At 39.7% G+C, this 15,685-nt stretch overlaps 1 protein-coding gene across 1 annotated transcript; it reads right to left on the bottom strand.

Moving 5' to 3' along the window:
- Positions 1–303: 303 nt before the first annotated feature.
- Positions 304–14,506, bottom strand: tmem41b (transmembrane protein 41B). The gene is made up of 7 exons (XM_084000217.1): positions 14,308–14,506; positions 11,465–11,582; positions 10,842–10,970; positions 10,073–10,166; positions 9,363–9,467; positions 3,875–4,013; positions 304–3,779 (listed from the first exon to the last, which is right to left on the bottom strand). Exons 1-7 carry the CDS (start codon positions 14,399–14,401, stop codon positions 3,610–3,612), a joined length of 849 nt encoding a protein of 282 aa, XP_083856343.1. The 5' UTR covers positions 14,402–14,506; the 3' UTR covers positions 304–3,609.
- Between the last annotated feature and the right edge of the window lie 1,179 nt (positions 14,507–15,685).

Raw genomic sequence — 15,685 nt, 5'->3', positions numbered from 1 at the left:
TGGGGCCGGACGTTGTTCAGACTGATATTGAAGGCTGAGCTAAATAAAACAAACAAAAAACGTTTCAGTTAAAAAGGTTTCAAAATTGTTTAATTAACTAATTAAAAGCTATTAAAATATGATAGGATGTTGTTTCTCTGATGGAAAGACTTTTCATCATTCAACAACATCAACAGTGACTGCATTTGTTGTATGTGTCCCAGTGAGTCATGACAGTGAACTAACATAAAAACACAGCATGTTTAACTATCATTCATTTTATTATTTACTTTTTTACTTCACTGTGAAATTGTCTGTAAAAAAAGATCTATTACATGTTTCAATCTATTTGTCTCTTCTTTTGTACCTGGCGAACAAACCTGATCTGAAATGTTGTACAGATACATGCTCTTCATACAATAAAGAATACACTTTGATTGACAGTGATGACAGTTTCAAATGCTTTGTAAAAGATTTAAATTGTAGTAATAACACTGTTACATTTTGGTACAGTGTACAGTCACAGATATTATTTGCATTATTAATAATACATCAATTTTCCTTCCCCACTTCTTTATGTAAATGATATAAATGATATACTTGATAAGTAAATGACATATCAGGTATAATAGTACATTTTAAATGCATGTGAGATGTGACTTTACAGGTCACCATTATAACCTTTACATTAGGCCTGTACATGTTGAAGATGATAAAATACTATCATACTCTGACCGGAAATGCTCTGATTAACATTTTACCAAACAAATATAATCTCTTATTGGTTATCATTATGCAGATGCCTTTATGTTATCTGTTTGCATCAGTTGTCAAATATGGACTAGATTATCATGAGATTGCTTCTTTTATTTCCATTTCATTTATCCTGATTCTGATTGCTCGTACAACACAGCTTACTGAGAAGTAATTTTTTTAAGCTGCTTTAATGTTGTATTTTTTTTTTTTTTTTTTTTAGCTCTGATTGTTTCATTACAATCATCACTCCAGGTGTATTCTTGGTACATTTAATTGCTGATGTGTTTCCTCAATGGACACAAACTAGTTTAGCATTGAATGTTCATATCAGTGAAGTTTTTTCATTTCAATTCATACTCAAGTTCCAACATCAACACCAGGTGGCACTGTAACAGATGTTACTTTTTGTTAATGCGTCAGAGGTTTGCTGCTTGTTCTGTGATCCTAAAAAGCAAAAGAAGCAAAAGAAGTGAAATCTATCCATGAATTTCATGCAGGGAACTCCCAAGTTAAAAAAAAAAAAAAAATCTTTTATCAGCTATAATTGGATTTTGTGATTTAATACCAGGTTGATAGTTCCCTGCAGCCTGATTAATGTGCTTTTAACAGATAATTCTCAGGATACAATAATGTTCTGTAAAGATAATTTTAATGATTCAATAAATATTAAAAAAAAAAAAAAAAAATTTTGATTAGATAGGACAGAAATGTGCAATCTGTAAACACTTCATACTGCAATACATCACTGCTCAGTACAAAATAATACTGCCCTTTGAAATGTTAACAGAGGGTGACACAAAAATGACCTTATAACATTTTTATAGGATAAACAAACACCGATAACTTCTCTAATTTGAATATGTCAAGAGTAGGTTTAGGATTTATTATTTTAGCTGATAGATTTCTTTCTTTTTTTCTATCATCTTTACAGAGGATTTAGGATGATCATCTACCTTCTACTTAAATATGAAGAAAACCATTTTTGGGCCACTTTAACGGTGCATTTTCCCAGACAACGGTGAAGTTCAGGTGTACAAACGCAGCTCTCATAAACCAGTAAGAACCATAAAAACAAGCCAAAGACACTGGTTCCCTCATAGAGCTCAATTTTTACATAAATTGATGGTTATGATGACGTTTCAAATTTGGGTATGAGAGGTTACTAAACTTAACAGCAGTACGTATGTCTGACGAGTATTAAGACATTAAAGTAAAAACAGGAAATCTCAAACTGCACCAAACTAACTTTAGAAATTTTAAGAGACTGAAGAAAAGAGTCATGAGATCTGTTACGTCCATGTGCATTCACTGCAGCAAAGTCTCTGGTGACCGTCCAGAAAGTTTGTAGGCAGCATCATTAAGTTACCTCGGTATACAAGGAAAAAAAAAAAAAAAACACTAACAACATCTACATGAAAAAAGAAAATCAATAAGCTTCATCGCACAGGACAGAATTAGCCATTCAAAACCATTTAAAGAACACAAACAAACACATCAGGCAACATATTAGGTTTCTCATGGTGAAGAGTGGAAGCAGTGGAAGCACAGTGAGGCTTGGACACCTCACAGGCTCTCGACAGTCTTATTGAAGACACTGGTGCATCATCCCCAGCGTGGACATGTCCAGTTCTATACTGGTGAACAATATCATGGGGCGAAGACAAACATAATCTAAGTACACACCTACAAGTGTGTATATTATTATCACTACATGGAAAACCTGAGAGCCCATGCAACTCAAATTTACAGATCAACATGAATCTGTTCTAGATCTTACCACACACACACACACACACACGAGTGAGTTGTGTTGACATTACTCGCCTCTTCATTAAAAATACCAATCTGAATTGGGCAAAGGTTCATGTTTGGCATTCTGCATCAGCTTAGCTCTTTCTGTACATGTTACAGTAGCAAAAAAGCTGCTTTAGGCTACTTATATGAGGAGCAATGGCTGAAACAAAAAAGGGGGGGCAGTGGATCCAGGCACCTTTCAAAGAAGAACATAGGGACCCACCCACATGTCAGCAAAAGTAACACTTACTAAGATCTGTCACTGCATTTTCCTTCCCTGCAGCTTCATCTTTTCCTCACTGCACACATCTGCCAAGGCAAAGCACCAGGTATCAAAACTGACTGACTTGAAAAAAAAAAACAGACACACACTTTTAACAGTTGTGAAACTATTATTGCTGTGGTGGTGCGGTTCATTAGGTTAAAATTAGACACAGGCATGTTATAATAAATATAAAATAGGGTGGTGAATCTAAAAAAAGGTGCTAGAAATAGGATGTGGTAATTGAAAAGCTACTGCTGAAGAGGAAAAAACAGATGCTGGCAACAGCCTGAGGGAGGGACTGATGACATTGATTTTCTAGGAAGAAAACACAGGCTGGAGTGTTTTCCTCAGGAAAAGTAGGCCATACGAAACAACTGGTAGCTGCATTTTTTCAATGCAAGTATCAGAATAATGTATTTTACTTTAACATCCTACAAGAAGCACCTTTCACCGTCTGCCAAGGATCATATGATGAGATGTAATTTACTAAAACAGAAAAAAAAAAACACAATTTCTCGTATTTACAACATGTGCCACAATCAACAAGATAGTAGTTCACAGAAACAAAACAAAACAAAACAAAAAACGTGTGCAAGCAGCAGCCAGTTTATACTTTACTTAACATCAGGAACAACCCACCACTGCATGCATTCTGAGGTCAATGAGTGTTAAATGTACCGGTGGTCGGAGGTTTTCTCCCACCGGCACCACACCAGCCCCAGCGGCAACTTGAGCGACAGCTGCACGTTCCTGAGCCGAGGGAAGGGGACGATGGGATCGATCAGCAGATGAGGTTCTGAGGTGTTTACAGTGTTCTACTCTAGTTTCTGTTGCAGCTTCTTCTGGAAGCAGACGGGCAAAATGGAGAGCACGGCCAGGACGCCGAGCACGGCCAGCGAGTTCCAGGACACGGCCTCGCCCGCTGTGGTCAGTTTGTACAGTGTCGTGCCAGCGTTGATCGCTACGAAGGATGGTGGTGCCACTCCTGTCGATCAAACAGGTTGAATACAGGTGAATAAGTGGCAATAAACAATATTAAAATGAAATCAACTAAAAAAAAAAAGGGACACACAATCTTACCAAGGAAGGTACCTATGAAGAAAACCCCTAAAGGCACGTTGATGACAGGCGAGGTGATGTTGATGAACCAGTTGGGGAGGAAGGGGGTTATCCTCAGGAAGATGATGTAATTAATTAAATGATCTCTATGTTTGTCAACCTGAAAAAAAAAGGAAATATTTCTTAAGATGGAAATCTTTGTAAAAATGTATAATGATCGGTTTTACTGTTATTTCTGAGTTGGTTATCAGTGGCGGTGCTGTACAGCAGAATAAAACAAGTAATGTGACAACATCATATTGGATTCATCTACTATTTTACAGACAAAATGATTGATCAGGTAATTAAGAAAATTATAATCACTAGCTGCAGCCCAGTACTTGTAATTATAGTGATTTAAGTCAGTTATATTCAATTCAATTCAATTCAATCCTTTATTTAAAGGTGTACAGAAATGGCCGTTTGTCCTGTTTGTCGCGCCGAGTTGTCACGAGCTGCAACACGAGTTTACCTGAGTAAGGAAAACGAATTTGATTGGTCGTTATCGAGCGGGCAGGATATTCAAAGCAAGGCTCACCATTAACAATATCACAGAAAAGTCAATTTCCAGTAGTTCAACCCCAACCAAGTATTGAGTGCATATACAGTAGATGGACATAGTTTTCAGAAGGCCAACATTTCTATATTAAAAATGCTTTAAAAAAATAAAAACCATTGCAATATTTCAATTTTGGAGATACTGAATTTTAGGTCTTCACTGAATGTTAGTCATAATTATTACTCAGGGATGCAAACGGGTCAGGACCAAAAAAGAGAGGAATTGTCTGGCGGGGGGGGGGGGGGGGGGGGGGGGGGGGGGGGGGGCTCACCATTAACAATATCACAGAAAAGTCCATTTCCAGTAGTTCAACCCCAACCAAGTATTGAGTGCATATAGATGGACAGTTTTCAGAAGGCCAACATTTCTATATTAAAAATGCTTTAAAAAAATAAAAACCATTGCAATATTTCAATTTTGGAGATACTGATTTTTAGGTCTTCACTGAATGTTAGTCATAATTATTACTATTAAAATAAACTGAAGAAATAAAGACATGGGATTTAACATCCCATTCAGTGTGTAATGGACATATAGGCCGATATAATGTGTTAGTTTCACTTTAATTGAACACATTCTACATCGCGGAGGCGACGTCTCTCCTTCACCTCTGAAACGGGGCAGAGCTCCGTGGGAGACACCTGCCTGACACAGCAACGGACATGCACGGGGGGGAAAACGGCGGCGCCGTCGCACCGAATGCACGCGGATACGCGCCGCTTTGGGTAACGAGCGCCCCCCAGAAGGGGCGGCGTTTGGCCTCAGACGTCTCGGACTTCCAGAGCAGCTACAGCGCAGCGTTGTGACCTCAACCATGGTTGATGAGAGCAGAAATGTTGTTGTAGGCCTGTGCATATTCTCATTTGTCCAGGTCATAGTATTTCAAAGGAGGTTAAATCGAAAGCAACTGGACTTATACTGAGTCTCCACACCAGATAGTTGGACCAGTCCCAGCCTGGTCAGATGCTACATGAACTGATGAAGCCTCTTGGATGAGAGGTGAAACGTCTTCCTAGACTTTTTTTTTCAAAGGAGGTTAAATCGAAAGCAACTGGACTTAGTTATAATAAGTAAATAACTAAGTCCAGTTGCTTTCGATTTAACCTCCTTTGAAAAAGAAGAAAAAAAAAAAAATTGTTGTAGTGAATTTTTTTTTTTGAAACGAGTGAAAACGAGCGCTAATTCGCGTATCTCGCGTATCTCGCGTTTGGTTGCGCGTAAAAGCTCGCGCGAAAAAAAAGCGTTCCTCGTGTTTGAGTGGGAAGCCCCTTTGGGTCTTCCCACCAAACACGATGAAATAGACGAAGACGCGAGGGTCCCGTCGCCATAAAAGAATCGCGTGTATTGCGTCGCAAAAAAAAAAAGTCGCGTCTACCGCGTCTCGCGCCTAATCGCGTCTTTGCGTCACGGCCTTTTACACCGCGGACCACTGGCGTAGCCACGGGTGTGCCAGGGTGTGCCAGTGCCACCCACAGAGGAAGCTGGCACACCCAAAAATTTGATGCATTTTTTGTTTTTCTTATAGTCTATAGCTACTAACATGTTATCGATCAGTTAATAAATTTGTAAAAATTGCCGTCAGGTGATGCGTTGCGGAGAAACTGGACTAATGGAATAATTAACGAGTTCAAGGCCAGGCCACGCCGTCTTGCCCTTTAAATTGAGAGCTGCGCAGTGCGCACAGGTAAGCAGCGATATAGTTGTCCTCTTCTGCTTTGCGATATAAAAGCATCAGGCCAAGCTGTTACATAATCATATGTGATGAATGATAAGCCCAGTAGTTGTGTTCAGATGGTTAAATAGCTTTGTTGATCATGCGATCAAAGTCATTTAAGCGCCGTTACGCACGCCGCACCTCTCTCGTCCAGTGCGCTCCTCTCCTCTCCTCCCTCTCCAGTACCTGGCTGCTCAGCTCTGGGACCGGGACTGGGACGTCACCGCTGCCTTCACTCCGTCCGTGATCCATCTGGTCAGGGCGTTTAGACCCGAGTGGCCTGAGTGTCCCACCTGAGCTCTGTGCCATAGCGCGCAGCTCCAGCTCAATGAATGACAGCAGGTCTCAGGTCAGTTACCTGCTCAGCTGCTGCTCAACACTGATCAGAGCAGCTCTCCCTCGTTTGCTGAGGTTTGATTACAAACTAAAATCTTCTTTTGTTCTTTGCCGCATAGGCCTATATCTCCCCATCTTCTCTTCACTTCATCTCTTCTTGTTCTACCAACCACATTTTTACTTTCTCATAGATAATCTCCCACGTTTCTTATGCTGCAGCTCCACAATATGTTTATTTGTCCCTCTCTCTATTAATGCGTCGGATCAAATTTTTATTCTGCGTTTGTATCCATCCAGCTCTCTGTCCACACTCTCCATGGCGGAAACGATTACGCGCAAAACCCTCATTTAAATACTGTGGTTTGCGCGTGTTGTCATTTAGCGTGTTACTCTTAGTAGATCACCTATTGTGTGTGCGCTAACCAGACACGCAAAAGTGTGTTCTTTTATGACTTTGTTATTTATTTATTTGAGCACGTCATATGTGTGAATGTTTTGACCTGTTGTACTGTTGACTATAAGAGCAGTTACTAAGTAGTTTTTGTTTTACTCAGCGTTGCATATAGATTAGAAGATAAGTATGATCATACAGGCTTGCCATGATGCCACTGTTACATTATGTGCAGTCTGTGTCTGATGCTAGTTAAAGGCCTATGGCTTGTTGAGAGCGAATAACACATGGTTTGTTATTACTGATGAGAACGCACACAACATATAATGTTGGAATTCTTTTGAATATTTATGGAGGTGTAACGCTCAGTTTGTTGAAAATAAGGCCCCATCCACACGAAAACGCGGCTTCACTGAATCCGATCTTTTTCTTAATCGTTTTGAAAAAAATCTCCGTAAACACGGCATCGTTTTCAGAAATATCTGCGTCCACACTGATCCAGTGAAAACGACCCAAAACGCTGTAGTACCTGCATACTGCAGGCGTGTGTGTGGAGTGTGTGTGTCGCTGCAGCGCTGCCTGCCACACATAAACACTTAAAAAACAGCTGAAGAAGACGGGAAGTCCCCGCTGTAATTCAATAGAAGAAGAAGTCCCCCGCTGTATTCAAACTCAAACATGGGATTAAATGTTGACATGGAGTCGTGTCAGAGTAAATATGATGATCAGTGATGATTAAACAGGCGCGATTCAGCCGCAGCGTCTGAGCGACGCGACGTTAGTCGGCCGTTGTTGTTGTTACGTTACGTGCATAGACTGTCTGTGTGCAGCAGCTGCTGCAGCGGTGTGTGTGTGTGTCTCAGGTTACAGGTAGAGCGGCGGGGGGCATTACATCATCGTTTCTGAAAAAGTCCGTATTGGCCGTCCAGACGGATACGCTGGGGCGGCGTTTTCAAATTTTCCCACTCTGGGACCCGTTTTCAAAAAATACCGTTTTCACCCCCTGAAAACGCCGGATCCGTGTGGACGCGAGGCCGATCCGACAAAGTATTTATCCGGATTCGAAAAAAACGGGTTCGTCTGGACGGGGCCTAAATTTGGCACACCCAGTCTTTGCAGGTGCACACCCAATGTCTTTTTTCTGGCTACGCCACTGCCGCGGACGTAACGAATAAACGGTGACGGTGTGAACGAACAACATAGAACAGGACCAGACGTGGCGTTGTTTCCTCTTTTCACCGACAGCTCCACTCTCCCTTACTTACACTAACTACTGTTATTGTTGAGGCCAGAGGATTGTGGGATTTGTAGTTTTTGACCAATCGCAGGTTGTGCTCTTTCTTTTTGTGATTTTCCTGGTTCACACATGTTTTTTTTTTTAAGGGGCAAATGCGAGCGAAATGCTCGCCCATGGTGGGCATACGAAAATTTAAGAGCTGTCTTATTTAAGTCTTGAACACAATAATTCAACAAATTTAAGACATTTTAAGGCCTAAAAGTGTGTAATGGACATATAGGCCTATATAATGTGCTATAACCAGAGACAACCATGAATGAGTTCGCCTCAGTTTCACGTGATTGTCACTGTCAGCCTGTTAGAAAAACATTTTACTGACCCCAGCTGAGACCCCCCCCCCCCCCCCCCCCAGCTGAGACGCTGAGACGCTAAAACAAAAACTCTTCGGATCTGAACGATTCACACAAGTCACCTAATTGGTCATGAAAAAAGCGAGTTTCGCTTTTCGGCGCGCTGTTTGCATCCCTGATTACTATTAAAATAAACTGAAGAAATAAAGACATGGGATTTAACATCCCATTCAGTGTGTAATGGACATATAGGCCTATAAAATGTGTTAGTTTCACTTTAATTGAACACATCCTACATCGCGGAGGCGACGTCTTTCCTTCACCTCTGAAACGGGGCAGAGCTCCGTGGGAGACACCTGCCTGACACAGCAACGGACATGCACGGGGGGAAAAACGGCGGCGCCGTCGCACCGACTGCACGCGGATACGCGCCGCTTTGGGTAACGAGCGCGCACGTCGCGTCTACATTGGAGGTGGAAGGCTGTTACCAGTATAATCAGAGACCATGAATGAGTTTGCCTCAGTTTCACGTGATTGTCACTGTCAGCCTGTTAGAAAAACATTTTACTGACCCCAGCTGAGACGCTGAGACGCTGAGACCCCCCCCCTCAACTCAAAAACAAAAACTCTTCGGATCTGAACGATTCACACAAGTCACCTAATTGGTCATGAAAAAAGCGAGTTTCGCTTTTCGGCGCGCTGTTTGCATCCCTGGTACTTACACTGGTTTTTGATTAAACTAATTTCTGCTTTCTAAACTCATCTGACTTGCAGAGACAGGTACACAATAAACTGCATAACCAGCTCTCACAGTCTCGATAAATCCTGAAAAATCGAAACTGCTTCTATCAATACACCTTCAGTTTATTGTTGAAGCTCTTACCTGCTGGGACCATTTCTGTGCTCTCTCTGTGAGATATTTATAAACCATGGGTCTGCCCACCAGATATGACAGCATATAGCAGAAGGAGGCACCCAGGCCAGAGCACTGTCAACAGACAAAAACACACAATAAGAAAGACAAAGCGACAACATCAATAGGATTGAAGCAACATTTCCATTTGCATGCACACGTATGGACAGGTTCCTCGGCAAATGATTGTTATACTGAACTGAAAACATAAAAGCCCACTAAAACGAACCGTGCTCTCCCTCTTCCACCAATGATTAACTTTTAGTAGCAGTGTAGTGTTTCGTTGAGCAAGTCATTTCAGAAAAGAGGCTGAAGGCTTTGGTGTTGTCACACATTAACCACTGCCCTTCCTGGACGTTGCAGCAAACACGTCATGCCTCAGTGTCTTTCTGTTTGACACAGATCACAGAATAAGAACTTCTTCCCTGGGTTTTTACCAACATTAAAAATCAAAGGATCCAAGGAATTTTCCTTAAAAACAAAGGACAACCTACAGATCCATTGTTTAATTTTCATTACTTTCTTTTTTTCAATTTTTCTCAATAATGACTTCACTGAAATGTATTTATTTAAGAGGCTTGATTCAGCTTTCCAAAAGATAGATTATATATTTAAATCCTAACATATCATACACTATAACATTTGTTTTCAATCACACATTTTATACTTTAATTACTCACCAAACAGACTAAGAAGAGAGCCAAGGGGAAAGGGTAGAGATAGCCAGACAGGATGCTGAGGAAGATTGATCCAGGGATCGCAAACGTCTGGAGGCTGACCAAAGCGTCAAGGTAAACGGGTTCAAAAAAAACATACAATTATTTCAAAAGCACGCCTCCTCGTGTTACCTCAAATAAAGGAACTGCAATAATAAAAACATCAAAATGTGTTCCTCTAAATGCTTTAGCCTGATTTGAAAGTGTAGATGACACATGAAAAATGAATAGAAGAGATGAAAATAGTTCTGGCCTGTTTAGCACCCAACACTCACACGCACTTCTTTATGTAACATACAACATGACTTATGACTCGGAGGCTTCAGACGCTACACTCTTGACACTGGTGAAAATAAAATGACTGAGATTACATCTATCTGACGTTGGTTCAGCTGGGGGAGAAGCTGCTGGACAGGTTTTGAGTGCCCGAACATGGTGATGCTTATATAAGAACTGGCCAGTGGAGGAGGGTTAGGACTCAAGGAAACAACTGAAAGGAGCTGTTGTTAGTGCTGTTCATCATGACATCCAAAGATCACAATGATTATCAATTTTTTGGGGGCCTGGAAATGATCAGAAGTTGTGAACCTCAGTCTACAGCAAATTAAATTAACTAAATTGCTGCAGCAAACGGTCGCAGCGACTGCTTTTAAAGGCTGATGCGTTCTGACAACACTCAATAGATGATGAGATATATTTTTCCGAAAGCTGCATGTGTTTTCTCCAAGGATACAAAATATATGTTGCAAAGTAGGCCACCAAGACTTGGGTGTAGTAGGTGTCTTTGTACTTGGACAACACGGTTCCCAAAGCTTTGGCATCATCCATGTCTTTAGGGATCTTGATTTTCTCCATTTCATCACTGAAAGAAAAACATTATAATATTCAATCATACAGTCACATAAACCATTTCATTACAATGCACAATACTGTTTGAGCTGCTGTGGTTTATGGTCAGTTCATAAGGTGTGTGAGTAGAGAGACTGAACTGCATATGTATAAAGTATAAAGTCAGGGTGAGCTGTATGTTTTATAAACAATACATTTATAGTATTGTCTTCCAAATGTGTGTGTTATGTGACTGTTTTTTTGTCCAATGCAAGATTGTACGATTCAGCGGCACTGGATTGATTTTGCTAATCATGGCAGGAAAACCAACAACAACACGAGGATGAGGATTGATTCAGTCATTCCTTCAGATCCAATAAGCGCTTCTTCATTTGTTTTTAGTGAAAATAAATGTTTAGAGATATCACAAGAAAACCATTAAAATCATCATGCCATGTGTAAATATCACTGTAACTGGAAGTCACCCCTCGTATTTAATCAAGTTCAACCATCCAAGAGGGAACTTACTCTGGAAGCTCTGGGAAGTTCCTGTAGACCAGGTACATGACTGACGCCGAGCAGGCGAAGATAGAAAACAGGATGAGGAGAGACATGCGCGCTGAGCCCCCGACATTATGTTGAGCCTCTGTGGGGAAGGAGAATAACTATTATAAAACCAAACAAACGAGCTACCATGGAGCCGTGGAGTGTAATTTGCTCGTGACTTTTGCATCATTTGTTGAAGCCCCTGCAGGGAACTGAGTCTCCCCCATGAGACAGACTCTTAACCAGGCTTTGAATAAACACCATAAAGAAAAGATAATATCTCATTTCACAAGTTAGATGTTGTGAGGCCACAAAAAATTACCTTTTTGGTGATTTACTTTGTTTTTTAAACCAACCACAGCATGTCAGAGATAAAGCTGAGAGATGAACCAAGAAGCCAGAGGCAGATTACAAATTAACAGTAACTACAACTGATTAACTGATAAGCACAGCTCAACATTCCCACACAGATATTTGCAATTGCACAGTCAGTGCACATTCATAAAAGTGCCACTGACAATGAAACATATTCATGATCCACTCCAATTACTCTATACTATAACAATATGCAGTAAATTGTCAGTTAATTGTGTACCCGTCTCAAACATAAATAAACTTTATAACTTTCTCGAAGTTAAATTTCATTGCCTTTGCCTGTCATCCCATTAAGCCACTGTCACAGATTTTTTTTCTTACTGTAGTATTTTGTTGATGGAACAACTGAGAAGCCCCTATGGAAAAGGATTTGCTCAATGGGACCTAAAACAAAGTGTAGCTGCAGTATATATAAGAAAATTACATTGACATCCAGTTAACTTCTGAGGCTTTAAAGCCCATGCAACAGTTCTGCAACAGATGCAGTCAATTATAGAGAATAAGGTAATGATTGTTATACTGTATAAAGACACAAACAATGTTTTATGTTCGTAGCACAAATGAACATATCTCCATACCAATGCTATTTTCACTTTTAGAGTCAGTAAACCCTCATACTATCTAAGATATCTATGTGTAAATGGGCTTTGGGAGTTTTGTGTACAGTGCAAGATAATAAGAGCTCAGCAACATTTTTGTAATTGCACCAGAGCTACTCATAGAGGTAAGGCCGGGGTAGCACCTTTTTTGTTACTTAGATAACTTCATTCATAAAGTATAAGCATGATAAGGAGAACCCTGATTCCACAATAGAGATTGGATCAGCCAAAAAATAAAAAATAAATCCAGCTTGACCTGATCTGAGTCTGTGCACATAGAGGAGACACACCAGGTACACAGTGTAACAATTTATAACACTTTGTTGTAACCTTATTATGCAACAGTAATTACGTACTATATCTGGTTATCACGCAATAACTTACTCCCCAGACTGCACACCAACTCTTATCTGACTGAAACACCAGCCCTACCCGGCACAGGCCTAGGGGGAAGGGGGGAAATCCTGGCCCTCAAACCATGTATCACATCTAACAAAAACCTTATCATGTTCAATAAATATGAATAAAGTCCACAAAGTAACAGCTGTGTTATTCTGGCCTTAACTCTTGTGTGCAGATCTGGTGCAATAACTGATGTCGATGACTACATGGCAAGGGGAAGCTGCGGTGTCACAGTTTATAAAATGTCCCATCAGTACCTTCAAACTTGTGGACTCTATTATTTATAAATGAACTGAGTTGTGTGATTATTAATTTAGATTCAGCAATGTTAATTTGTCTTCTTAGTTTATCGGCTCCCAACTGTAATTATTCTGCTTTATAAACCCACTATTGGTTGACCTCTAGTTCAGACCTGATATTAACATCAGTTCTTCATTGATCAGATCAGGAGTTCACATTCACATCTGGGATTAAGATCTCACTTCACCCTCTATATGCAAATCAGCACGTGTGCATTGTTGTTTTCAGTAAATCTGTCTGTGTGTTTACAAGACCATATTCACACCTGTCCTTAAAGCTGTGCACTTGTGATCGGATCACATGATATGAGCAGATATTATTAGCAGCTCCTAACTGAGACAAGTAATTTTACAAACTAAGATTTTACATACAACGCATAATAACATTGGTAATTTATGATGGTCTGATAGGGAACAAAATATGCAACAGAAAATAAAAAGTAAACACTGCTTAGGCTAATTTTGATACTGTCAGTCTATTTAGTTGATTAGATAGATAGATAGATAGATAGATAGATAGATAGATAGATAGATAGATAGATAGATAGATAGATAGATAGATAGATAGATAGATAGATAGATTTTTATTAAAGACACATCCCAAAGAGAGGTTCATAGCACCATAGGAGTAAATCACATAGAAACACCAGTAATATACGAGAAAAAAAAAGACGTTGTGTGTGACACTGTTGTGTTGTATTTCAACATTTTACCCCAGTAGACAATCAGATGACTGAAAACCTCTGAGCTTTGTTTGACAAAGAGTCAGACTACCAAAGATTTCAGATTTTGCTCTCGTCTTAATAATATTCACGGTTAATCTCATCGTATGTATGACCCTTGTACTTTTAATCACCTCAGTTTGAATTGTATTTTAGCTCGGTTCAACACTAACGTTACAGGGTTACGTTTCAATAAGCTTTGACGTTATTAAAACAGCTAAGTAGTAGTCGTAATCGCTAATTTTAGCTCGCATGATCACTTTAGCTCAGTCTTCACAATTAACACTGACCGGCTTCAAAGCAGAAACGACGTTAGGAAGACGCTATTGTTGCTTAATCGATTTGTTTTCCTCCGCTTTGCTCTCCATTCAGATTAGCGGTCAGAGAGCTAGCTGTTAGCCTCCACAGCCTGGACATGATGAACCCACCTTTCAGCTCCTGTGAGTCGGTGACAGCCGCCTTCACCTCCTCCTGAGCCAACAGCCCCTCGGTCTCTCGTCTTTCCCTCCGCTTCTTGGCCATTTTTCAGAGATAAGGGCTCAGATGTGTTGGCAGGAGGACAAGAGGTGTCTATCAGCAGCGGCAGCCGGTGGTGGCGGCGGGTGGAGTGAGTGACACACCGGCCCTGCTGACACGTTACAGAAACTGACCTTTGACCTTCACATCCAGCAGCACTGGGCCGCTGCAGCGCCCCCAGCGGCGAGGAGGAGCCGCCGCACACCGCCATGGAGTCTCTTCAACCACCGTCCTATGCCACCGTCTCTTTTATTGTGTGTTAAAAAATGTATTATCTTTTTTTTATTTAGGCCTATTCTTTTTTTTTTTTTGAGCAATTGAAAAATACAAACCCTTAATGAGGATAATAATAGGGAGAAAAATTAAGTGCAAAAACATTTAGGGAAGGAAGGAAAAATGAAGGAAAGGAAAAGCAAAAACAGCACCAAACAGTTCAACCACTGTAACCCCAGTTGATTTATATAATTAACCCATATCTGAATAATTAATCGATACCAGAATAATCATTTGACTGACCTATTAGGTAGATAATAGGCTACCTACCTGGATATTTTACAATACCTTGATGATAGTGCTTGAATAAATAATTGTTACATATCTAACCAATCTCTATGCAATTAATCCACATGTGGATATGTAATTGCTAACTCAGCTGGAGTAGGCTTCTTGTAGATACAACTTTTATAATTTATTGAAATGATTTATACAAATTCATTTTTTTTCTATTGCTATGTCGATGAGGTCAAAAATGCCACTATTACTGCTGCTAGTCTTACTTTAGGCTATATATTAAAGTTTTCACTAGTGAAATCTAACTTAATGTACAAATGAATCAAATATGCTTATGTATATTTCAAGTACTATGTTTAATTACACTTTATGGGACTACAGGACTAATAGACTGTTTTAGTTTTAGCTGGGCGTTCCATATAATAATAATAACAATAATAATAATAATAATAATAATAATAATAATAATAATAATAATAATAATAATAATAATAATAATCATAATAATAATAATAATAATAATAATAGTAATAATAATAATAATTTTTTAAATTTCAGACACATAGTCCATAATTATGACCCCAAAGTTAAAAGACAGACAAAGAATGTGAGGATGTTACATTATACAGTACATAACCATAAGTTACTATTGCAATTAAGAATAGATTTCATATAAATATACACAAACCATACATATAAGCACAAATGAGAAAGCATTTCCTTAAAAAAAAGGTTCACTTCAACAATAACAAACAACAACAACAGCATCAAAAAAACTGC

Source organism: Trachurus trachurus (assembly GCF_905171665.1).
Source record: "Trachurus trachurus genome assembly, chromosome: 3".
Classification (NCBI taxonomy): domain Eukaryota; kingdom Metazoa; phylum Chordata; class Actinopteri; order Carangiformes; family Carangidae; genus Trachurus; species Trachurus trachurus.
Note: the sequence above shows the minus strand (reverse complement) of the source record. Positions and strands in the feature narration are given on the sequence as shown.